The sequence below is a fragment of the Candoia aspera genome, chromosome 2 (assembly GCF_035149785.1).
Source record: "Candoia aspera isolate rCanAsp1 chromosome 2, rCanAsp1.hap2, whole genome shotgun sequence".
Classification (NCBI taxonomy): domain Eukaryota; kingdom Metazoa; phylum Chordata; class Lepidosauria; order Squamata; family Boidae; genus Candoia; species Candoia aspera.
The window spans coordinates 44,250,363-44,276,973 of record NC_086154.1 but is presented as its reverse complement, the minus strand read 5'-3'; the positions used below and the strand labels follow the sequence as shown (position 1 = coordinate 44,276,973).

The window sequence follows — 26,611 nt, the reverse complement described above, 5'->3', positions numbered from 1 at the left end:
TGTTTTTACCGACTGTATAGATGTCCGCCACCTTTGGCTGAAAAGGATGTAGTCAGTCTGATTTCGGTGTTGTCCATCTGGTGAAGTCTATGTATAAAGCTGTCTCTTAGGTTGTTGGAAGAGAGTGTTTGTTATGCAGAGTGAGTTGTCTTGGCAAAATTCTATCAGCCTATGTCCTGCTTCGTTTTGTTCTCCCAGGCCATGCTTACCTGTAATTCGAGGTGTCATTTGACTGCCCACCTTAGCATTCCAGTCTCCCGTGATGAAAATAACATCTCTTTTAGGCGTGTTGTCCAGTAGGTATTGCAGATCCTCATAGAATTGCTCTACTTCAGCTTGTTCAGCATCTGTGGTTGGGGCATATATTTGGATCACTGTGATGTTAGATGGCTTGCCCTGAATTCGAATTGAGATCATTCTATCGTTTTTTGGATTGTATCCAAGCACTGCTTTAGCCACTTGACTATTAATTATGAAGGCTGCTCCATTTCTTCTGTGGTCCTCTTGTCCACAGTAGTAGATCTGGTGGTCATTTGATGTGAAGTGGCCCATTCCAGTCCATTTCAGTTCACTGATGCCCAAAATATCTATCTTTAATCTTGACATATCACCAATAACCACATCCAATTTGCCATAGATCTTACATTCCAGGTTTCAATGGCTTGCTGATCCATAGAACATCGGATTCGCCGTTCACCAGCAGCACCCTCGGCCGCCAGCTCTCCTTTCGGCTTTGAGCTAGCTGCGTCATCACGTCTGGGGCTAGTTGAACTCATCCGCTGTTCCTCCCCAGTAGCATTTTGACCATCTTCCGACCTGGGGGTCTCATCTTTCGATGTTATACCGATATATCTCTGGTTGTACTGATCCATTTAGTTTTCACGGCAAGTATACTGGGGTGGGTTGCCATTACCTTTGCCAGGGATCGCATTTAGTCTGACCTCTCTGTCATGACCTTCCTGTCTTGGGTGGCCCTTCACGGTTTAGCTCATGGCATCATTGAGGTGCTCAAGCTCCAGCACCACAACAAGGTAACGATCCTTTGCTGAAGCAAGGGTTTGATACTTAGGAAGAATCGAGCTTTGGATAATTAGGCTACTAGATGGCTCAAAATTGATGCTTTATTGGTTGATTGTTTTCTTCAGGATTATTTTTAAAATAACCACAGTGGTAGAATGACATTGCAGGAGAATGTTTTGAAAACTGACTAGTGTTTGCTCGGGTATGTGCATTCTACAAGTCCTTGGGAGTATTTTTTTGACATTCTTTGGGAGGAAAGACAAGCTCACTTCCTACTTTTGTGAAGAGCAAATAGTAATAACAATAACAATAACAACAACAATAATAATACTAAATTGCTATGCAATTTATTTTGGTGCTTGGAATGGTAGTTGAGGGAATGAGTAATGTGGCTTCCCCTACCCGCCGCCCTTCATTCCTCTGCCTGAAGGCTACTTCTGTGGTTTTGAGGTATGTGCAAAATCTAGGATAAGCCCAAGGCTGCCTTTTGTTATAAGAATGAGAATCATTTGCCTGGGAGATGGGAAAATCTTGAAAACTTTAAAAGCAATCTTCTATAGCTTGCCAGACATGGTTGAATGCAGAGGACATTGGCACTGCTACATAATGTTCAAAGTTTGAAAAAGTAACTGGGTAGAAGCAAAGAAATAATAATGAAAAGAGAAGTATATCTTTGATACTGTTCTAATGTATGCACAACAGATTTTTGTCATATTGGGATATGTAGTTTCTGGATTCCTAAATGTTTTTTAAAGGGTAGAAAATTTACCTCAAAATGTCACACACTTTTATGTAAATGGGGATCCAGCTATGGATCAGTCTTAGTCAAATACTAAGTTCTAATTATGTTGAACATAGAGGTACTAGTTGCTTTTTTTTAGGTTGCTCCCTACAAACACCTCTTAAGTGTCATGCCGGAATCTTTGAACATGTATGTAGAGGAAAATAGATTAAGGTAAAGCCTGGCAAAGTCCACAGATACATGCTTTATGAAGCTAACACAAAGTATCAGTATGTGTGAAGAACTGATAGTGGTGGGAGGTAAGGTAATGAATAATGGCATATTTACTCATGGAGTAGGGGTGCAAATTCAGAAATATATACCTTAAAACTGGGAAGGGTCAGGAAGACTGCTGATTCCTAAAAGTTTTTATAGTCTACTTCTTCAAGGTCTCACCACTTCATGCAAAGTTTGTAAGAACAAAGTGAGAATTACTTTCAAGTAATCATGTGTATTATTCTATTTCTTAACCCATAACACAAAGCCATTTAATTGTTTTCTTAAAAGACAATCTGGCTTTTTCGTTAAGCGAAGTTAGAGCATTATGGACTTGTTTCAGATATTGCATCATACAAATATGTATGGAAATTTTCCAGTATTCTTTTGTGAGAAATCAATGTTGTTGCCTTTATCTATTTTAAAACCATGAGAAAACTAATCTACACTGATTTCATACTAATGCAATGCAATGCAGTGCAATGTAATATAAATAGTAAGCATCTAGGAGGAGGATATGGATATACAAAACATTGTAGACAGGTTAGGAAAGGGCTAAAATAAGTTAAGAAAAGATCTAATCCCAGTCATTCAAAAATTTAAAAAGAAAAAAACCCCCAGATCTTCACTTTCCCCCTCTGTTTCTTCTTAATTCAAAAGGTGTAAAATTAGTCCCTTTGTGTCAGGATTCCAAATTTAATACTTCTGAGGCTTTTGCTTCCATTAGAAAAAAAAATGAACATTTCAACCAGCCCTCAGAACAATTTAGCGGCTTCTTTCTATAGTGAATTTACAAAACAGTCATGGGAACTTTATTGAGAAGAATGTAGAATGATGAACAAATACTATGCAATGCTTCTCCTAGACAGCTGAATATTTCAGCTATCTGAACCACCTCCATTCCTGAGATGTTTGTAACTGTGAGATTTTATTGTGCTGTTGCATTTTGAGTGGCACAACTGTTTGCCTAACCCTGCTTGTTTTTGCATTTTCTTCTAGGGCTGTGTAGGATGCCAGCATCCATAATGTCCTGAATCTGGAAACAAGGGAAAAAAGAGAAGTCAGTCCACAGGAATACCCCCACCCCACCCCAGCTTTTGGTTTGCTTCTTGCTAATTTTATAGTTAGATTAATGCATTGCTGGATGTGACTCTTCCACCATGTGGCTTCTGAGGCTAAAGCACCATCTGTCCGTCAATATTTGGACCCTGCTGCTTCTGGGTAGTGCTTGGCTGCCATTGGCAAAAGGCACTCCCAAAACCTCCTCTCCTTTTATGACTTTCCAGGTCACAGACTGGAGTTTGACACACTTGGTAGTCCATAACAAAACTGGGGAAGTATATGTGGGTGCTGTCAACCGGATCTATAAGCTTGCAAACAATCTGACAGAAATGCGCACTCACGTGACAGGTCCAGTAGATGACAATGAGAAGTGTTACCCACCACCTAGTGTGCAGTCTTGTCCACATGGGCTAGTCAGTACCAACAATGTCAATAAATTGCTGCTGGTGGATTACTCTGGGAACCGTCTGATAGCCTGCGGCAGTGCTTCGCAAGGTATCTGCCAGTTCCTGCGCTTGGATGATCTCTTCAAGTTGGGTGAGCCGCACCACCGCAAGGAACACTACCTCTCTAGTGTCAATGAGTCAGGAACAATGTCCGGTGTCATAATTGAAGTGCAGAATGGACAAAACAAGCTCTTCATTGGAACTCCCATTGATGGAAAATCTGAGTATTTCCCTACTCTGTCCAGCCGTAAACTGATGGACAGTGAAGAGAACGCAGAGATGTTTGGCTTTGTTTATCAAGATGAATTTGTTTCCTCTCAGCTCAAGATACCATCAGATACGCTCTCCAAGTTTCCCACATTTGATATCTATTATATCTATAGTTTCAGTAGCGAGCAGTTTGTCTATTACCTGACACTGCAGCTGGACACCCAGCTTACCTCACCCGACTCTACAGGAGAGCAGTTTTTCACCTCAAAAGTTGTCCGGCTATGTGTGGATGACCCCAAGTTTTATTCATATGTAGAATTTCCCATTGGTTGTGTTCGAGATGGCATTGAATACCGCTTGATTCAGGACGCTTACCTCAGTAAACCTGGAAAGGCCTTAGGCAAGCAACTGGGCATCTCAGAACAGGAGGACATTCTCTTCACTATCTTCTCTCAGGGCCAGAAGAACAGAGTCAAGCCACCAAAGGAATCTGTTCTCTGCCTTTTCACATTGAAAAAAATCAAAGACAAGATCAAGGAGCGCATCCAATCTTGCTACCGTGGAGAAGGGAAGCTTTCTCTGCCCTGGCTTTTAAATAAGGAATTAGGTTGCATAAATTCAGTAAGTCGTTCCTCCTTCTGTCTTTTCCTCTCCTCTTCCTTTTTGGCTGTGAAAACTCTTAGGCTTTCACATGTATTATGCTTGATTCTCAGCCTGGTCTCCTATCTAGAGATGTAAGAGTTGGTTCAGTTTAAGCAAGAACATGCCATCTTGGGGTGAGTAGTTACTCTAATATTGTTTGTGGGGGCAGGGATCAGGTAATGATACCAAGTGCCATGTAATGCATATGGATTGGATTGAGGTTTTCTGGGTTCTACCCCAGGTGGGGTGATGTAGTTTTTTTTCTTCTCACATCTGGTCAAACAACTTACAGGCATTGGTATTTCTTATTCAAAATGGGAAGAATTAGGCTGCTAGTTCTTGCTTTGGAGGCAGAATGTGATTTCCCAATCCAATATTTAAAACATGACCATTCCATGTTGATGTGGGTGATTAAAGTTTTTGGCTTTGTTTATAAGAAGAAAAAGGCAGATATTAAGAATATTGGATATTAAATATTCTTAGAGCAAAAAAGTATTTAAAATGACCCTTTCCACTATCCAAATAAATTTATGTTGCCGTAGGTCAAGAATCTGTATTAATTTTGTACACGTTTAGAGTTCCTTTTATCTTTCTTACTGTTTTTTTCAGAAGCATAGATGGAAAACCAGCATTCAAGCAGCTTCCCTAGCTAGGGCACTCTCCACTTCTGTAGAGCTTACCTCCCCAAATTTCCAAAATAGTGTTGATGAAATTTTGGGAAGTTGAAACCCTGGATTAGAGTGGAAGGCACTGAAGTTGGGAAACCCTGGATTAGAGGCTTGGGGACCATGGTTAAGTCTGACAAACACACTGGGCTGACTTTCTGATTTTTCTAACCTGAATTTGCTTTTGATTATTACCTCCATGGCAAGTTCGGACAGGTAAAGCAGGTGACTGCACACTCTCCTTATCATGAGAACAGTCTTACTAGCAGTCCAGATCCTCAGTTGGGTGGTCTTCTTGCAAGAAGAAAATGGCAAGTACTCTTCAAGTCACTATGACATGATATCCTCACAGCATCAAAACTTGAAAGGACGTGAAAAGGGATATTAGCCAGCAATTTGGTTTAGACACTGTGAACACAAAGCAGCTGTATAATTGGCAGTTTTTTACTGGCAGGAAAAGGACTCTCCCAGGTCAGAGGTGTGTATCAAGCATAACTGGTGTGTCAGGTTTTGAGGACAATTAGAAGTAAACTGTTGCCTTGGGGGAAAGGAGAATAAGTCAGAGTTAAAGACTGGAGATGTTCTTTCTCAACAAAGGGAAAGTTGCCTGACTCTGTCCTAAGGGAGGCATTTCCCATAGGCTGTTGCTAAGACAAACACAAGAGCTTTATTGCCCTATTCCATTGTGTAAAGTCTGTGGTGAGGCTGGGTGAGGAGCCTGCTTTGTTTTACGAATGACAGCTGGGTTCCTTTTCAGATTGTGTAAAATAGGGTGGGAGTTTCAGATAGTCATGATGAGGACAGGAACATAATATAAAAATTATACTAAAATATATAACAAGACCACTCAGAAGTGGACTGGAATGGGCAACTTCACACAGACAAGGCTAATATATCTGAGTCAGATCCCAGGTTGAAGAAAATGGGCTTAGGTTTTGGTTGTTTACAACTCTCAACTGAATTGAAGAGCATACATGTAGTGATAGTTGCAGTAATTGAAATATGAGGGATTGGATCTCAGATTCCATGGACTTGATCGATCCTCCTTGGATCAATTTAAGACTGAAGCCAGACTTCTTTGAATTCTGAACCAATCCATAACAGAACAGTTTAAGATTACTTTCTCTATGATTTGGAATAGAGCTATTACAATTTATTTAATTTGTAAAATCAGTTAAAATTTACTCTCAGTCCAGATCCCTTGTATTTCTAGGAAGAAACTAGGGGTGTGGGATATGGAATCTTGATGTTAGCTTTTTTATTTCTTAAATTATTGAATAACAGAATTGGAACAGATTGCAGTTACCAGTTCAAGAAATGTACAATGAGTGGGTTCTCAGTGGTTGACTACTCTGGTTCTACTTTAAAAATTTCTAACAAAGTAGAGTCTACCATTTTTTGAAGCAGTTTATTGCTACCACGACATTTCCTCCTAATGTTTAATCCATTTTCTTGTGATTTAAAATGAAGGGCATTGGCAGAGACTACTATCATTAGAAATAATGGATCTCATGATTGTTTTAGAAACTTCTCTGCTCTTCCTAGAGTGGCTTATGTAGTACAAGTCAACAACCATATGGAAAAGCAAAGGACAAATAAAATCCCTGCCATTAAAGCTTATTAAACGCCAATTTAGACATTTGGTATTGGTATGTTATCTATGCTACAGTATTAGGGCAGTAACAAGTAATATCTGGCCACCAGATGTTTGATTGCCACTATTGGCTGAGTGAGGATGATGGGAAGTAGAATTCAGAAATTACTGAAAGGACACAAATTGCCCACTACATGTTTAGGACAAGATTAGGCAATCTGATTCCTTCCAGATGTTTGGGACTACATATATCAGCCCCAATCAGATTCTGTGGTACAGAATTATGGGCACTGTATTCAAAACATGGGGAAGATACTATGTTGCCCAGATTTATATAAGGACTACAGGATTTTATTTCCATGGCCTCTGGAAGCCTTAGAGGCTGCATGTGTCTGCTAGCTAAGAAATTAAGTACTAGAACTTAGCCTGCAGGATGCTGTCTCCATAAGAAAAGGGAGAGATTAGAATTGGAATGCTATTATAAACTAAAAAGTTTTATGCTGTTGGCATTAGTAGCCGAGATAGGAATGCAAAATATGAAGCTAAATGCTTGCGTTGTAGTCTTTTACTTTCATAACTTCCATAATCTTTCCTAATAGGATAATCTTCATATATTTCTGATACTTCCGATTTGGTTGACCTGGTCTTAGTGTGATCTTAAAAGCAGTGAAAGGGAAACCTTGTACAACCATCTGAAAATTAGATGAGTGATGGGTAGAGATAATGGCCCAAACCTTTTTTACACTCTTGGGAAGGGAAGGATTTCCTGTGTAAAACAATGCCAGCATCACGTGAGATGAAAGTACACCTCTAACAAAACATGGGAAGAGAAGGCTCATCTCTCCACTTCCGTTGTTCAAAGGTAGCTTTCAGGGGCTTAAAGGTTATTGTTCTAGTAGTTTACTAAGCTATCATCTTTCTTTTCTTTAATCTTTTATTTTGAAAAAGGGAAAAAAGGGGTATCCATAACAGCAATAACATTTTAATCTTCTTCTTTGAAGCATCTGAGTATGATGTATATGGTGCTCTGCTGCTTTTTATTCTCGTGGCAAATCTGTGCAGTCAGTTCTGGTGAGGGATAGCAAAATAGCTTAAGGCCTGCTAGTCAGCTTCATAATTGAGTGGGGGATTTGAATTCAGGGCTCCCTGTTCCGAATTAGGCATCATTTTCTACTCTGCTGGTTTGAAAACAAATCAGGAGGCAAAGAAAGGGCAACAGAAATTCTGTTTGGCAAATCAAACTACAATCATCCTGGGTCTCAGTCTGGACATATTTTCTTCCCATGTCTTCATAATTCACTTTGAAAAAATTATTTACAAAAGAATGGGTAGAATCCACAGAGCGTGACGGGTCTTGCAAACTCAAAAGTGATCGTATAATCCAGGTCATGTCATATTAAAATCAAGTTCCACAGTAGCAAATGGGGTCAGAATTGGCTATGTCCACAAAACTAAAAAATAGAAAAAATGGTAAGAATACTTTCTGAGGAAAAGGGAGTTCGTTTGCCAGTCTCTTGAGTGGTACAGAATGAGGAAACAGTCATAAAGTCACACCTTTTCTTAACCCCTCCAGACATGTCAAAAGGCAACTCACCTCATCTCCAACCTGTGTAGCCCTGGGGATTGTTACCTGACACCTGGAAGGCCCTGGATAGAAGAATGGGCAGACTCCTGCTGGATATAGCTAGGCTGATGAATAGAGGTTCCCTTTTATTAGGGTGGCGAAGTAGCAAAACAAAATTCAGGTCAATTGTTTTCATACCCAAGAACTGCTCTATTTCTAGCCCAGGTTGTCACACAGCATTGAGGGACATTTGAATGGTTCATAAGACAAAACAAAGGGATGGATCAATTTGCATCAGTTGGATCGCTGGTTTCTTCTTCCTGCTTATTCAGTTGCCTCTGACTCTTTGTGACCCAATAGATGTAATTGTACCACAATTGTTTGTCAGTAACTGTTTCTTTGTATTTTGTAAGCTCAGAGTATCTAGCCGCCTCCTCTTCTACCAGCTTCTTATTTGACTGTCTTCAATTTTTCCAAGCATCAAGTATTCTCCTTTGACTCTTGCCTTTGCATTGTGTCCAAAATATTAAGGCTTGAGCTTAGTTATTAGTGTTTCCAGTGAGCAATCTGATTACTTCATTTATTATTGAATGATTTTTTTCTTCTTCTGGTTCAAATTATTTTTCAACAGTTTTCTTCAGTATTACAGTTCATAGGCTTTCATTTTTCTTTGTTAGCCTTTCTGATGGTCCAGCTTTCACAACCATATGTTACAGCTGGGAAAACCTTGACAATCTGTTCTTTTCTTGTCCATGTTATATCTCTACACTTTAATATTTTCTCTAGATCTGTCAGAGTCTTTCTTCCAAGTACCAGATGTCTCTTTCTTTTATGGCTACAGTTACTATTCTGCAATTTTTGAGCTTAGGAAGATAATATTACTTGAACTTCTTTTCTGCCTATTTGCATTGGATTGGCACTGACTATCGACACTATCTTAGGACTTTTTAAAAAAAATATTGAACAGATTGGCTTTTGTATTCCTTTTTTCACCTTTGACAAGGACAAGAAATGGTTAAGGTTTCCTCCTTTCTGGCCATTGGAGTATATCATTAGCATATTTGAGGGTGTTGATAATGCTTCCTGTAACTTTAGTTTAATTTGTGTTTCTTCTAGTGCAGCATTTATCATGATACAAGTTAAATAAACACTGTGACAATGTAGAACCTTGGCTTTCTCCTTTCCCAAGTTCTAATAATTTGGTTACTTCATACTTTGTTCTTTGACGCTTCCTGGTCATCATACAAATTCTTCACTAAGCACATGAGAAGGTCCAGTGCAGCCTGTTTCTGAGTGCTATCCCCAATGGATTATGGAACACAGTCAGAAATCTTAGTATAATCACTAAGACAAAAACAGAGTTCTTTTTGAAACTCCATTGCCTTTTCCATTACCTGTCAAAAGTCAACAATGTGGTATTGCTTTTGCCTTTTGAATCCAGCTTCTAATGGTAGTTCATGTATTGTTGAACTCTGGACTGTAAGATTTTGAGTATTCTCATAGTAGAGTGTAAGCAAAGTGCATTTGTTTGGTAATTTGAGCATTTTTTTTGCATTGCCCGTATTTGGTCTTGGAATATAAACTGATTTTTTACAGTTCCTTAGCTACTGCTCTGTGTACCATACTTGCTTACCCAATGCAAGTAGCATTTTAACTGCATCATCATGCAAGGTTTTAAACAGTTCTGCTGGTATTTCATCAATTCCTGTAGCTTTGTTGGTAGGAATATATTCTAGGGCCCATTTAACTTTCTATAATGCCAGTTCAGTGATATATCATGTGTATCATGAATTTTGGGATTTTTTTTTGTACTGTTCTTCCATCTGTTTGAACTAATTCTTCTTTATATCTTCTTTCTCCAGTAGATCTTTGCATTCTTTTTCTTTTATTTTGCTCATCTTTGCATAAAAAAAGTTACCTTGATATCTGTAATTAAAAAAAAACTTTGTCCTTCCCATTCAGTTGTTACCCTTACATTTTTTGCCCTGCTTATTTAGTGTAGCTCTTTTTCTTATCTTTCTCTTCTCTGGAACTCAGTACTGAATTGGGCGGATTTTTCTTCCTTTACTTTCACCACGTAATCAAAAATATATGGTCTCAGCAATAGTCTACATGATTAGGTGGCCTTCCTTCAGCTATTTTCAGTGTATTTCTTCTCCTTTTGCTTTTTCATTCTGGGATATTTTTGTTTCCTCCATCTTTAATGATGTCATAAATTTCAGCCCATAGTTCTTCAGGCAGCCTATCAAATTTAATCCATTCAATCCATTATTTATTTTTACCGCATAGTCATATAGAATATTGCTGAGAGTATATATTGTTGATTTGATTATTTTATTTATTTAGATTAAACTGTAATTTTACAAGAAGGAGTTTGTTATCTGAGTTTCAGTCATCATCAGCTCTTATTTTTCTTTGGCTGAAAAGAGCTTTCCTATTTTTGCTTGCAGAGCATATAGAAAGTTTGGTTTTGCCTTGTCCATTCAATGATGTCCATATGCAGAGTGAGCTTTCAGCTTTTCGGAGAAGGTATTTGCTATAAACATTGAATTTTCTTGGCAGAACTCTATTCATCTGTCTCCTCTTTCATTTCATATACCAAACCTAAATATTCCTATTGCTGCAGATGCTCTTGTACATTCAACTTTAGCATTGCATTCTCGTATCATTAACCTGATGTCTTTATACTGATTTCTAGCTGAGCCAGTTTTAAGCCTTACTTTAGTTTAAGGGTGTATTCACATTAAGTTGTTGATATTGCCAATTAAAAGACATTCAGCAGCTATTCCAAGTTTTCCTCTATAGGAGATTTTCTGTGAAGGAAAAGCAAAACAAAACAAATTTAAAAAAAACAGAAAAAAGTAGAAAATTAACAGATAACAGTTTGGTTTTCTGGGCCTTGAGATTTTAGTCTCAAAGACAGTGATGGAAATCTATTGGTCTTACAGAAGTTGACAAGCTATTACTTCCAGAACCCCTGGGCAGCATGGCCAGTGGTAAAGATCAAGGCAGTTGGAGTTCAGCAACATCTGACCTACAGTTCCATGACCTAGTCTGCAGAAAGAATGTGTTCAAGATTATTGCATTTTAAGACTATTTGTTACATTTTTTTCCTGAATAATTTTATCTGGAACGCTAGGAAAAGATAAACTAATAGCATTTCTCACCAATTTACCTATACACACTTTTGCTGCCACATAGTGAATATATTGCTGTGATAGAACCAACCTAATGCTTGCCAATTAAGGATGTCATTTGTATCTAGCCAGTAATATACACTTTATTTTTTAGAACTAAGGATGCAGGTATGTGGCAGGACCATGTGTTTGATTGGAATCTATGTCCTGCTTAGATATCCAGAGGAAAGAGCAGGGAATTGGATTTATTTTTCGCTTTGTCTGCTTATAAATTACAGATCTGGCAGGAACCTGGAGCTGCTCTGTAGGAGCAGGTGGTTCAGCTGCACCCACCTGGAGTGGCTTGTGCACAGACATCCATTTGTAATTGTCCCAGTCAGCCCCTCCTTCTCCTCTTCAAGCTCTGAGGGAAACAGTTAACAGCTGCCTGACAAAGTAAAGGGTTTGCTGTCAAGAGTGCTGGGCTCACAAATCTGATTTCGGCTTCAAACTAATTCAATTCTGGTGGAAAAGGATGAAATTGTTACACTGGTGCCTGCTGGGTCACATAACTGCTGACTTGGGGGAAAGAGAAGCCTTTCTCCAGTCTTCTATTTGCTTGTCTTCAATTTCTTCATCTTTCTAGGAGACAAATGTAGTGCAGAACAGCTGCTCTATCCTTGAACTCCAAGGGAAACTTCATGGAAGTGGCACAAAGAACATGGAAATAAAGAAATGTGTCTGCAAATGTTTGGTCATATCCTGACAAATAATGCACTACTTGAGCAGAAAAGTAGCCCCCCCTGGTTTTCTCTGCCCATTTTCTGAAGAGCTTTTACTATGGTCTAGTTGCGGAAAGGTTTTGAAATATTGAGTACCGGGGATGCCAATACTAATGTGTCTTGGACTGCCAAGAATTTCCCAATACACAGAGTTCTGCCAGTTCTTTGATTCAGGCTTTAAAAAGAGAGAGAGAATCTGTAGAAGTTTCTTCCTTACCGATCTGATGTAGCCCATGATTAGGTAAGGAGTCCACCTTTTCTGTGTTGAACTGCTTGGCAGGGAAGGGAACTGGACCTTCTGAGCATCTAACTACTTTCCTGCAACCATCTGAAAAGTCTCAGGAATTGTAGCAGACCTGCCCATTCTTCCCAATGGCAGAGCAGCAGAAGTGTTGTGTGATAGAATTTGCCACTGTCTTGTATTTGGGCTACTTACTACTTGTACAAAATGATCTGGCTAGATGGAATGTAAAGAGCTCCCAATCATAAACTCAAACTCCTGCAAAGGTGAGTTGGGAAAGGAAGTATTTGGATCAAATCTATTACACTGGCTTTTAAAAAAACACTTTGCTGTTGTGTCATGTCTACAGTTCAAGCCCCCTACCTTATGATGAAGTCCTGTTACCTTCAGGGGAGAAAATTCACAGGCTTAAAAATTTGGGCAAAGCATGGTTGCTGCTGGTGAGTAGCATTTCTGAAACATAGCAAGCTTGGGATTGATTTCTTGAATGGGAGAGAAATGCTGCTGATATGATTCGTGTGTTGGTGGCTTCCATTAAATATTGAACTGCTGGAGAGAACTGGAATGAGATCAAGGGCAGGACTATCCATGCTTTTGTATAACACATTATTTGATGAATGTCCATAGTATCTGTATATTTATATTCTGTACAACAGTCATAACAGTAATGGATATCCACTACCGGGTATGTAAAGGTGAAATCACATGCACTTATGCATAAAATACAGCATTTTAAAAGCTTAGGAAAACGCAGAATTCCTATAGAAAAAAAATACGTTGAAGTAATGGGTGTATAGGCTCTGCTAAATAAGTAGGAAACAACGCTGGTGGATTCAGCAGAGAATGACTGAATGGAAAGGTTGGAAAGTTCGTAAGAGCCAAGAAGGTGGAGAAAGGACTTAAAACAAACTTCATCCATTTTGCCATGAATTTTGCAAAGATCCTTTTTCATTAACCCTACAGACCGTTCTTTCAGTGGAAGGTTTTTTTTTTTAAAAGTATAAATGGCATATTAGTGTGAAAGAACGTTGACAAAAGAACTTGCATTTTAGATGTATGATCTGTTCCTAGAATCAGTTATTGTGTCTCATATTCAGTGGTTCACCAATAGATTTGTTTTAATGAGTAACCCCAACCAATCTCAGTACCATTAACAGGAAAAAGCATTAGGTGAGTTCATGATTGCAGATGCAGTCTGCAATGATTCCCATTATTGCAAGTGTTTATACAAGCAAATTTTGTAATCACCTGTTCTGGAATATAAATTTGCCCAATGTTATGTATTTGGGTTTACTACTAATGAAGCATCATTTTCTTGAGAAGCTCTTAAAAACCAAAATATAAAACATGATTCTACACACAAATTAATGTATTATTATTTTAAAAGCCAAGTCTTGGACAATCATCTTAGTTCAACAAGACCCTTTAGAAGAAGGATTCTAGGGTTTAATAGAACTGTTGATAACCTCAAGTAAACCTCAGAAACGAACAAGCTGTGCAGTCTTCTCCCTTATGACTTAAAGATAAGCACAGAAATTGTGTAATTGTTTTTCCTTAAGGCTCTGAAGTTTATTGTGGAGTTGCCACAGTTTTCTGGAGTCTTAGAAATCAATTTTGAGGTGCAGTTGCCCAGTTTTGTTCATTGTCCATGAGTTGGACCACAGTAAAAAAAAAAAAAAAGTGGAAATGATATGGCATTGTGATAAGATACAGTCAGGACTCAATGTCCTATTTTTTCCAGTATTCTCCACTGATGCTTATAATTGCTGATCCAATTTTGAATTGAACTTCGAAGAAGTTATCCATTACCAATCACAACAGTTGGAAAAAGTTATGCTGTGAACATGGACTATATTGCTGGCTAGATTTATGATAGCTTTGTTCACACATTATATTTGCCTGCACATTTGTGCTTATCTGAGAAGGACCAGGACTTTTTCTCTGGACAGAAAACGTACTGTGTGGACAAGCCCTTAATGGTCACCCATGATATTAACATAGTTTCTCTGAGTCTTGATGTCTTGATTCTGTGAAGCAGTCCTATGTACTGAATCCAGAAGGATTGATCACTGAAGTTTGCTCAAGAGTTATTTCAAGTTCTTTCCTGATGCGGAGAAACTGAACACACTTGGCTAGAGAGCTCATTCCAGTTTGTTTGTTCCCTGGCTTTGAACCAGGAATGCATCAGACTGAAAATGTGATCTGGGCTGGGATGCTCTGCTGAACACCGAGAGCCCCTGTCTTGCGGTTTCTTCTGTCCTCTTCCTGTTCCATTTGTGGATCCACATTAGAGCCAGCACCTGCTTTAGGGTGTAAAAGAGTGGCCAAATTGGCTCTCTTGCTGAGTTTACGTAGGCGAGACATTAATACGATATGATTATGATATGGAATCCCAATGGGAAATCAAGCTATTTGATTTTTCATTAACTCTTCCAATACTGAGAAATAAGTTGTGTCTTATCCCTTATGGAGTTTTTGCTTAAAAAAAAAAAGGAAAATTAACTTGTGATTTATGGGTTTGAAGATTAGAAAGGGTAGCTTATGGAAAGAAGGAAATTATGATGTAACCTTAGAGGGGGTAAAATATAAATGCATTTATAGCCGCTGTCAAAAAGATTGGAAGCCGCTTTTTAATAATCTTTTCTTTTTTTTCTCTTTTTAAAAATTTTTCTTTCTTATTCACTTTGTTTCTTTTCTAATATTTGTATTGTTTTTATCTTTTTAAAATTTCTTCAGTAAAAATTATATTTTAAAAAAGAAATAAGTTGTATTTTCAGTATGTGTTACTAGAGCACAGTTTGCTCATAATACTAAGCAGACTTGATTGCATGCATGCATCTTAGTTATAGTGGTGACAAAAATGGAAAAGTGGGAATAGGATCGGTTTGAGGGGCTGCTTGCAAATGGAGAAGTGGGGAAATGTCTAGGTCATAGGTACAGTTACTCAGCTTTTCTTCCTTCTGGCCCTTGTACTGTACAATTTGCACTGGAGCTTGTGCCATGAGAAAAAAAGTAATGTTATTCTTAATCCCTTCAGTTTGAGATGGTTTACTTCTAATATGTTACAGATCTAATAAGTAAGAAGAGCAATTTTTGAGTAGCGCTGGAGTTGAGGACTGAGGCTACAGTCGTATACCCAGTTGGAAGAAAGTATCATCAAATTTACTGGGGCTTATTTCTGAGTGTGCGTGTATGTTTGCACGCACAACACTCTGAATTCTAAGATGAAAAGGTGCTTTGGATTGTGGTAGTGTATGCAGTCACACCTTTCTGCAACTCCTTAAGCCAAATGCATCTTTTCCTGGGACTGCACTGCAGCTGGAAGGGCAGCCAACTTGAGCTCCTGAATTAAAGGCAGGATATAAAGCAAATAAATCTCAAGAAAAGATGCAGCTGGTTTTAAGCAGTTGCAGACATGACTGCCCCAGTGTGCTCTGAAGCACCTTTTTGCTTTGGAATTTGAAGTGCTGCTTTGCTCTAATGTATAGATATGTGGTAGAATCACTTTGGAAACAAGTTGTGGTTTGTTTGGTTTTTTTTTTGCCGTAAGCCTTTCGGTCAAATTTCAGGATGACATTTACAATTACATGAAACAAAGGTGATCACAGAGTTAATTTTTTGTTGAAGATGTCACAAAGCCCAGAAATGAATAGCCCTAAAGGATAACTGAATTACTAGCCACTTAATAAACCTTAATGAATGAATATTGTCTTTCCTATCCATTCCTTCATTGCCCTCATAAGTGGGCTTGAAGTGGAGTAATGAATCAATTCATGTTGTACTCTTGCAAAATGCCTTCTTGCTTTCTGTGTGCACTGTGTCTTTTAAGGAAGTCTTGGAGCTTCAGCATTTGATTAGTGGGATTTTATGTTACATGCTTTCTTTTGTGTGTGTGCTCAGCGGTACTCAACTCTTATTCTCTGGCTGTTGCTTCCAACCCCCTCACATTTTAAGAGTAATTGGTCTAGAACCTTTAATTTCAGCAATTTCTTCCTTCCATTTGACAGAGAAAGAGACATAATGCAACCTTTTAAAGTGAACAATAGTTTCACAGTATTGTTAGAGAAAGCCAAACACCAAGATTTGAAGATTTGATTCACCAGTTTAATTAAATGTGTGGTAAATTAAAGTGGGGCTCCCACCCAATTAAATAAATCTTAGTTAATTAATTGTGTTTGATTTTATAGAAAAGTTGACTAATTAGTCATGTAAAAACCTTTAACTGTCTTGAAAACATTCTTTGTTTTTTTTTAGTGATATACCTGTGTTTCACAGTACGAAGAAGAGATGTTCTTCCGTTTGAGACAGAAGATGGAGAATTTTTACTATCTGCAGTGTGTGTAAAAATAGGACTGAAAATCATAATATTTTTTTCCTAATAAATGTATTGCCCAGCTGGGAGAAGTTCCCTTTAAAAACCAGTGAATCATTGACTTAGCCATTATAGTCATACTTATTTTCTTTTACCTTCAAAATCCTGCTAGATAGGATATCTACACAATTTTATTGCCATACCACATTTAGCTTTCCAAACAGTATATGCTTGTTTATTTCTGAAATACCATTCCTACAAAAGATCAGTGAATAAGTTAGAGTGCTTTTATAGGTACTGCATTAAGTGATGTTGTTCATACTGGGTATATACTTGTGGGTAGCAGCTTAGACAGATTTGTGTAATCCTTCAGACTCATTCCCTCTATCCAAAGTGTAACTCAGAAGGAGATGATCCAGATTCAGCCCATTATACTTTCAATTAAAGGATGTCAGAAACAGTTAATGGGAAGATCCTTTTTCAGTGAAAGCAGACCCTACTGACCAATTTTGTAACCCAGCAGAAAAGCTTAATATTTTTATATGTTTTGTCATCTTTCATTCCAGTCTGTGATTTAAAGACATCTGTGTTATGGCCAAAGTGGATGCAAAGGGTCTAATGGTGTTCTATCAGCCAAACACAGTTTGGGAGATAAATTCCATTATTAAAGGCAGATTTGGCACACTCCTATAGAGAGAGAGAGAGGAAAAAAAGGAGGGGCTGTTCCTATTGATAGGTATGGTGGTAAAATATCACTAAGTTGTAAGATGGGGTCCACTGAAAGCCACACCAGTTATCTGTCATTGTTGGTAGGAGAGTTAAGATACTGGTTAAGCTGAGGGCTAGATGCTTGCTTCACATAGCAGTGTGTATATGAATGGGTTTTTGCTGGGAAGATGGAAAGTTGTGAGGAAAAAATGATGTTTCTTATAAGATGTGGCTGACCGTGACAGACATGTAGGAGAATTTCACATTGTAGCCAATGCCCTTTTGTCCTTAGGGAAAATACCTGATCCATTTTCTTTTTCCTAAATGGGTGGTTTTGATCTGGCCCCGTATTGGTGTGGCACCTGCCTGTGCATCCCTAACGAATCATTTTGCCGCTAACAAGCTAATTGCTAGCCTAATTATTTAGTGAGGTGGTGTCGGTGTAACATGGCAGGCGGGTGGCAGGCACTGTTCTGCCCGGGAGTGCAGCTGTATTTGTCACTTCCTAGAGAGTTTGTTGAGACAAAGCAGAGAAGAGTAAACATCGTAAACATTTATGCCTCTTGCATATTCAGTAGCAGATGAGGTTGGGGAAGCTGCAGATTGGGAGGGTGGAAAGCAAGGTGGAGGAAAAGTGGCATCGTGGCGTAAATATTCTTTTGGAAGTCTTTAACGCCTGTGCTCTGAAGCGACTGTGCAGTTCAAAGAGTTGGAGGAACGCAAACCTGAGATGCTGACTTTTCAAGGCAGTGGCCATGTGGTTAAAGAGGTATGGCATGACCATGTGGGCACCCCCCTCCTAATGTATTATCTTTATGAACACCTAGGGAATATGACTGAATGCTTAGCCCTCATGTTCAGCATATGGGCTGAATAGTACTCCTTGAGATTAATGCAGTTTTATATTCATCCTGAGACAGAACTCTTTCTAAGCTTTGTATTTCTCATTAAGATACAATTCTGCATTCTACTATTTAAAAAAAACAAAATATTTATGTAACATGAGGTATGCTTTTATAAAACTAGGCATGTATTGCCAGCTGCTCTAGTTTTAAAACATTTCTCAGTGTTCCTTTTCTAAATGTGGCCAATTTAAATTGGCATGTTTTAAAATTAGCCAAGATGCAAATAAATAGCTGGGCCTGGCATTCTGTTCTCCTTTCTAACTGAGAAAGGTGGCATTCCCTATGTGAAATCGGTCCCCTTATGTGAACTTGGTGAATTATTTCCTTGGTTTAATTATTTTCTGCTTCCTCATCACAAACCTCTGTTAAATGAGCTATGGGATTCAAGAACAGCTGAGCAAGCAAAGAAAATTGCAGCTGTGAATTGGTTGGCTTGGCCGGAGTCAATTCCCTTGGCTTTCCTGCTCTTTAGCTGCTTTCCCCACCACCCTTTTCACCAAAGTGCAGAAGGTCTTGAGTTAGCTGTTATTGCTGGCAGAGGCACCAGTCTATGAATGACTGGCAATTCTAGGGCTGCCTTTTGAGGCCCTTTAACCATATAGCTGGAGAGGAATTGTTCTGCGTGAGGCACTGCAGAAAGCCCAGGGGAAAAGCAGACAAACCTTTGGTCCTAAAGGACTGCAAATAACAGGATGGTTAAAAGGCAACTCACAGGGATGTGAAAACAATTCATTTCTGTGCACAGAGTGTTCATTCTTGCCCCAAAGCTATATTAGCCCAGATTTTTGTTCATTTGTAATCCATTTCCTGAATTGCTAACCTGCAAATGTGCAAGTAATCAGGATTTTGCTGCTAAGAAGGATTTACAAGTCATAAGATTCAACAGTACATAAGTAGCCATATTCATTTGGATTTTGTGCTGTTTGTGCGTGTCGTAGTAAGGTTTTTGCTGTTCCTCTTCAGCAGTGAGGGGCTACCTGGGCTGTGGGTCTTTTTTTAAAAAAAGAACCAATGCTTTACTAAAAAGTTTTGATGAATTTATAATAAGGCTCATGCTTCTTATATTTTTAAGGTAGCTGTGAGAATTGAACTGAATTTTCCTATCAGCTGTTGCTACAGCCATGCATGTTGTTCTGAGGTTGCTCCTTGCTGTCTTACGCCCTAAAAGATGAGAAAGTAATTGTGTCCATGTGATTGTCTGAATCGCCTATGTTCTCTCTGGCTTCAGGCAAAGGTTTACTCAGACACTCATGCAAGCTTTAGTAACAAGCGTCAGGCTTAAACTATCTGGAAAATTTCTTACAGAAATGGAATGCTGCTTTCGTCCCTTCTCTCATTCTGCCTAAAGGAGGTTTTACAATGAGAGTTGGTGCAAAACCTCTCGGTTGGAAAGCCTTAGGAAATTCAGCAGGCCGGAATTTATATATTTATTTTCACAGAGGTTCTGAATCCATGCATAGATTTCATACCAAGTAAGAGAACCTTGATTGTGTTTATTTGGCTTACACATTGCACTAAGCCCTAATGATCTGAATTTTCACTTACCATGTTATGTGAATCCAAGCAATGTCATTCATGAGCTTTATAGCTCAACATGATGGGTAAACCCAGATAGCTGTAATTAACCAAATCATAGCTTAGCACACTCAAGCAAAGGATCGTTACCTTGTCGTGGTGCTGGAGCTTGAGCACCTCAATGATGCCATGAGCTAAACCGTGAAGGGCCACCCAAGACGGGAAGGTCATGACAGAGAGGTCAGACTAAATGCGATCCCTGGGGAAGGTAATGGCAACCCACCCCAGTATTCTTGCCGTGAAAACTCAATGGATCAGTACAACCAGAGATATGTCGGTATACCATTGGAAGATGAGACCCCCATGTCGGAAGATGGTCAAAATGCTACTGGGGAGGAACAGAGGATGAGTTCAACTAGCCCCAGACGTGATGACGCAGCTAGCTCAAAGCCGAAAGGACGGCTAACGGCCGACGGTGCTGGTGGTGAACGGCGAATCCGATGTTCTAAGGATCAACACACCATTGGAACCTGGACTGTAAGATCTATGAGCCAGGGCAAATTGGATGTGGTTATTGGTGATATGTCAAGATTAAAGATAGACATTTTGGGCATCAGTGAACTGAAATGGACTGGAATGGGCCACTTCACATCAAATGACCACCAGATCTACTACTGTGGACAAGAGGACCACAGAAGAAATGGAGCAGCCTTCATAATTAATAGTCAAGTGGCTAAAGCAGTGCTGGGATACAATCCAAAAAACGATAGAATGATCTCAATTCGAATTCAGGGCAAGCCATCTAACATCACAGTGATCCAAATATATGCCCCAACCACAGATGCTGAAGAAGCTGAAGTAGAACGGTTCTATGAGGATCTGCAGCACCTACTGGACAACACGCCTAAAAGAGATGTTATTTTCATCACAGGAGACTGGAATGCTAAGGTGGGCAGTCAGATGACACCTGGAATTACAGGTAAGCATGGCCTGGGAGAACAAAACGAAGCAGGACATAGACTGATAGAATTTTGCCAAGACAACTCAATGTGCATAACAAACACTCTCTTCCAGCAACCTAAGAGACGGCTTTAAACATGGACTTCCCCAGATGGACAACACCGAAACCAGATTGACTACATCCTTTGCAGCCAAAGGTGGCGGACATCTATACAGTCGGTAAAAACAAGACCTGGAGCTGACTGAAGTTCAGATCACGAACTTCTTGCACAATTTAGGATCAGACTAAAGAGATTAGGGAAGACCCACAGATCAGCTAGATATGAGCTCACTAATATTCCTAAGAAATATGCAGTGGAGGTGAAGAATAGATTTAAGGGACTGGACTTAGTAGATAGGGTCCCAGAAGAACTATGGACAGAAGTCCGCAACATTGCCCAAGCGGCGGCAACAAAATACATCCCAAAGAAAGAGAAAACCAAGAAGGCAAAATGTCTGTCTGCTGAGACACTAGAAGTAGCTCAAGAAAGAAGGAAAGCAAAAGGCAACAGTGATAGGGGGAGATATGCCCAATTAAATGCAAAATTCCAGAGGTTAGCCAGAAGAGATAAGGAATTACTTTTAAACAAGCAATGCGCGGAAGTGGAAGAAGACAATAGAATAGGAAGGACAAGAGACCTCTTCCAGAAAATCAGAAACATCGGAGGTAAATTCCAGGCCAAAATGGGTATGATCAAAAACAAAGATGGCAAGGACCTAACAGAAGAAGAAGAGATCAAGAAAAGGTGGCAAGAATATACGGAAGACCTGTATAGGAAGGATAACAATATCGGGGATAGCTTTGATGGTGTGGTCAGGGAGCTAGAGCCAGACATCCTGAAGAGTGAGGTTGAATGGGCCTTAAGAAGCATTGCTAATAACAAGGCAGCAGGAGACGACGGCATCCCAGCTGAACTGTTCAAAATCTTGCGAGATGATGCTGTCAAGGTAATGCATGCTATATGCCAGCAAATTTGGAAAACACAAGAATGGCCATCAGATTGGAAAAAATCAACTTATATCCCCATACCAAAAAAGGGAAACACTAAAGAATGTTCAAACTATTGAACAGTGGCACTCATTTCACATGCCAGTAAGGTAATGCTCAAGATCCTGCAAGGTAGACTTCAGCAATTCATGGAGCGAGAATTGCCAGATGTACAAGCTGGGTTTAGAAAAGGCAGAGGAACTAGGGACCAAATTGCCAATATCCGCTGGATAATGGAAAAAGCCAGGGAGTTTCAGAAAAACATCTAGCTCTGTTTTATTGACTATTCTAAAGCCTTTGACTGTGTGGACCATAGGAAATTGTGGCAAGTTCTTAGTGGTATGGGGATACCAAGTCATCTTGTCTGCCTCCTGAAGAATCTGTATATCGACCAAGTAGCAACAGTAAGAACAGACCACGGAACAACGGACTGGTTTAAGATTGGGAAGGGAGTACGGCAGGGCTGTATACTCTCACCCTACCTATTCAACTTGTACGCAGAACACATCATGCGACATGCTGGGCTTGAGGAATCCAAGGCTGGTGTTAAAATTGCTGGAAGAAACATTAACAATCTCAGATATGCAGATGATACCACTTTGATGGCTGAAAGCAAAGAGGAACTGAGGAGCCTTATGATGAAGGTGAAAGAAGAAAGTGCAAAAGCTGGCTTGCAGCTAAACCTCAAAAAAACCAAGATTATGGCAACCAGCTTGATTGATAACTGGCAAATAGAGGGAGAAAATGTAGAAGCAGTGAAAGACTTTGTATTTCTAGGTGCAAAGATTACTGCAGATGCTGACTGCAGTCAGGAAATCAGAAGACGCTTAATCCTTCGGAGAAGAGCAATGATAAATCTCGATAAAATCGTTAAGAGCAGAGACATCACACTGACAACAAAGGTCCGCATAGTTAAAGCAATGGTGTTCTCCATAGTAACATATGGCTGCGAGAGCTGGACCATAAGGAAGGCTGAGCGAAGGAAGATCGATGCTTTGGAACTGTGGTGTTGGAGGAAAATTCTGAGAGTGCCTTGGACTGCAAGAAGATCAAACTAGTCCATCCTCCAGGAAATAAAGCCAGACTGCTCACTTGAGGGAATGCTATAAAAGGCAAAACTGAACTACTTTGGCCACATAATGAGAAGACAGGACACCCTGGAGAAGATGCTGATGCTAGGGAGAGTGGAAGGTAAAAGGAAGAGGGGCCGACCAAGGGCAAGGTGGATGGATGATATTCTAGAGGTGACGGACTCGTCCCTGGGGGAGTTGGGGGTGTTGACGACTGACAGGAAGCTCTGGCGTGGGCTGGTCCATGAAGTCACGAAGTGTTGGAAGCGACAAAACGAATAAACAACAGCAAGCTTAGCACAATGCATGAACAGTTCCTACCAAGTTCACTAGGGCATAACTCCCAAGAAAGTATGCATAGGATTGCAGCCAGTTGCATCTGGAGGACCCCTTGTATGCCAAGCATGGCTTTTAGAGGCTGCTGTCTTTCGTTTACGCAATTGGTAAGAACTTTCCAGAAATGTGAATTGCCAAATTATAGAATGTGAGGCTTTCTAGCCTCTGGTTAAGGACCTTCAGTGGCTACCACCTCCTGAAACAAAGATGATGCAGACTCTATCCTGCATAGACTTATTCAATGTGACAATAAAAGGAAAAAAGCAACAGTAGTGAGTTAGGACTAAGAATTGGGTGCAGGTAGTGACTTGCCATCCATATTTAACTTTATTAAATATTGAAAGCAAATGAAGTCATCATACTAAAGATCCATGTTTTGCAAAGTTATGTGCACATACATATTTTATAGGTGGTATTAGCTCTAATAACCATTAAGATCTGTCCTGCTGTCTAGCTAAAGATGCTTCTTTTAAACAACCATGTATATACTTTTTTCCAAAGTATACAAAAAAAGGGGAGGGTTAGTTTTCTGTTTCCTGGAAACTTGTATAACTTTGGTTGTATCTTGGCCCCTTCCTTTAACAATGTTCCCTCAGGTTTGCCTGACAGTTCTTAGAGAGCAACAGTGACATTCACAGCTGAAGTCTGTAGAAAACAGTAGCTTTTCCATTAACATATAACTCTATTCTGTTGGAGATAGCAGAACAATGGGTTTGGCATGTAATCTATGGACATGGTCATTTTATTAAGACCTGCATTTTGAATTCATAAATTGTTTGTTGTAGGGTATAAGTTTTTTCTCTCCCTCCATCTCTTTCTGTTTTCTCTGCATTCCCCAGGCCCTGAAATTCATGGTCAGAGATTGCTGGACCAAATGTTGTCATGGCAACTGCTCTCTTCCTGCAGAGGTGGAGATAGGAACAGATTTCATGGTTCAAGAAATTTCCCTATTCCTGACCCTTCCCTCTTTCTTTCCCTGTGGGGATTTCTTCACTTCTCACTGTCATCCTCTCTTAATTCCAGGTGTCTAGACCTGCTTCCAAAGTGAAGGGAGTGTTCAATCTGTATGTTAAGTGGCTGTACTTTGCTGTGGACTAAGGAGGATGAGTGGTTTGACCGTTAGTGGATTTGGATAGCAGGAAGCATATTATGGGGGTGTTTTCATTGATGGTATTGTTCAAAGTGAAGGTAAAGACAGTAGTTGAATGGTATGTGGAGAAGGACACAGCTAAGAAAGAGAAGTTGGATGAGAAGAATTGCTGCAGAAGGTTGGGTTAACCTTATTGTACTGCATTTCAGTTTGTTCAGCTTGAAGACGTCAACTGAGATAATGGACACATGAAGTCATCTACTTCCCTCTCATCTCTTGATCATCCTGGGTACATGGAGAGAGCAGACTGAAAAAAAAATGAAATAGTTCTTTGAAATATAGAACTGTGACAAAGAATTCTCCCTCTTTTGGATTTCCTGAATTTTTGGATTTCTTTGCCACTAAATGTTATCAGAAGTCCATGTGGGTCCTCCTGATAGAAAAAGGAAGTTAGAGTGAACAAACACCACCAGAGTTTGATGTTTGTTCCATTTATTTCATTGTTTAAAAAAATCAGCTTGTGAAAAAAGTCATTGGTACCTTGTTCCCTCAGTCTCCCTTAAATATCAGTATGACAGATATTAAGCTCTGATAATGTTTAGTGGCAAAGCAATGGAAAAATTAGGAAAACCTGAAGAGAGGTGATACATGCCTCCCCCCGAATAAGGGTTTGTAAGGCTGTTAGTAAAAACAGTTTGCTCTTCGCTACACAGTATTGGACAGGTTAGTCTCCCATATTCCACTCTGGGTCAAAATGCTGAATTGACTCATGAGAGTTTTAGTGAAATGCTACTTTTTAAGTATTATGTATTTTTTTTTTATAAGTAACTTTTAAAATTCAGCTCCCCCCTCCCCCTGTTATACTTGCTTTGGAAGGAGGCCCCATCCCCAACAGCATAGCTTATATAGGGATTTTGTTTGGTGTGTGCGTGTGTGTATGTATGTAGCTTGGAAATGCTGGTTAAATAGATAAAGCTGCTCATCCTAAAATTGATTCTAGTAAACTCTCTAGATGAATTGAGTATCTGTCCTAAAGCTAAAGCTGCCTGTAGTTTTCCTTCATTGTTTGATACTTAGGGCTAATGTAGATCTGGTAACCCATCTTTTCTCACGAACTTTAAATCCACAGTTTATCAACAAATGCATTTCCCTTGTCATAATCTACATAGCATGTAGTGTGCTAAGCATGTTCTCTGAATCTTGTCTGCATACGGTTTTCCTTATCTTTTCTTAAAGCCTCTTAGTTATTCTGTAAACAGAATCTGTTCCATTCCCTGTCCAAATGGATTTTTTCTGGAGTTCAGTATGGGAGCTATTTAATTTTTCACCCCACCCAGTGAAATGAAAAGGGGGGTAACTTGGAGGCACACCTTCTGGGTAGTAGCCCTCATACTGTGGAATTTCTTTCCTCTCTAGGTGTGGAAGCTCCCACCTTGTTGTTTTTCATAAAGTGGTTAAACACATTTTATTCTGATGGATGCCTGATGCAGATGGTGGCCCTGGGCCGCCTTGGTAGTTTCTGAATTTTCTGTGTGCGATTCTGGATTATGATGATTGTTTTCATTGTATTTATTTTTAATCTAATTTGTAAAATTGTAAACTGCCTTGAGTCTTTTGATATAGGGTGGTATATAAATATTTGTATAATAAAGAAAAAATATTTGGGAAGAAACCAGGCACAACAGCTGAGAAGAGGAAATGGGAAATATATTAACTTTCTGAAAATGCAGAAGGGAATCTGTATGGGCAGATTCCATGGCCTGAATATGTGCATCTGCAATTTACAAGTGCATTCTTCTTACAGCTGAGGATTCCCTATTGGGGCATAACCTGGGGGAGAACTGGAAATCACACAGGTGTAGAATTACAGGGTGCCACTTCCCTTGGGCTGTGCTCTACATATGCTAAGAGCTGTATAATAAATCCTTGAGCTTATGAGAAAAGCCCAAGTATAATTCCTCAAGTGGTGCTGGTTAAAACATGTGCATAGAGGTTTAGTGAAAGAATTTGGCTCTTTTAACAGACAGGTAAATTCTTAGCAATGCCGTTGCTGCTCTCCAGCACTGTATCCTCTTCTCTGTGGGATTTTAAATGAAAGCAAGCTTGGACACCAGTTTGTTTTCATCAGGACCGGGAAAAAAACTAGCCACCTTCTTGCTCATGCTGACTAGAACGATCCTTTAATGGCCCTTTGCAGTTCAACCAACCCAGTTATTTCTGAACATGCTTATTTTGAATCTATTTATTTTCTCCTTTCTTGTTCTGTTCTTTCTTCCTGGAATCATTTCAGAGTAAGCCATTCTTGGGGGAATCTGTTTTTATTTTGATACAAAGTATAGTGAATTGTAA

The 26,611-nt window shown here is 39.4% G+C and overlaps 1 protein-coding gene across 2 annotated transcripts in view; it reads left to right on the top strand.

Annotated features, from left to right (window-relative positions):
* Positions 1–3,022: 3,022 nt before the first annotated feature.
* PLXNA1 (plexin A1) overlaps positions 3,023–26,611 on the top strand; it is a 332,347-nt gene continuing 308,758 nt past the window's right edge. For both annotated transcript variants that reach the window (XM_063291689.1, XM_063291688.1), the window contains exon 1: positions 3,023–4,356. In XM_063291689.1, the coding sequence (XP_063147759.1) occupies positions 3,178–4,356 (1,179 nt within the window). In that variant the 5' untranslated portion in view covers positions 3,023–3,177. The remainder of the gene's footprint in view (positions 4,357–26,611) is intronic.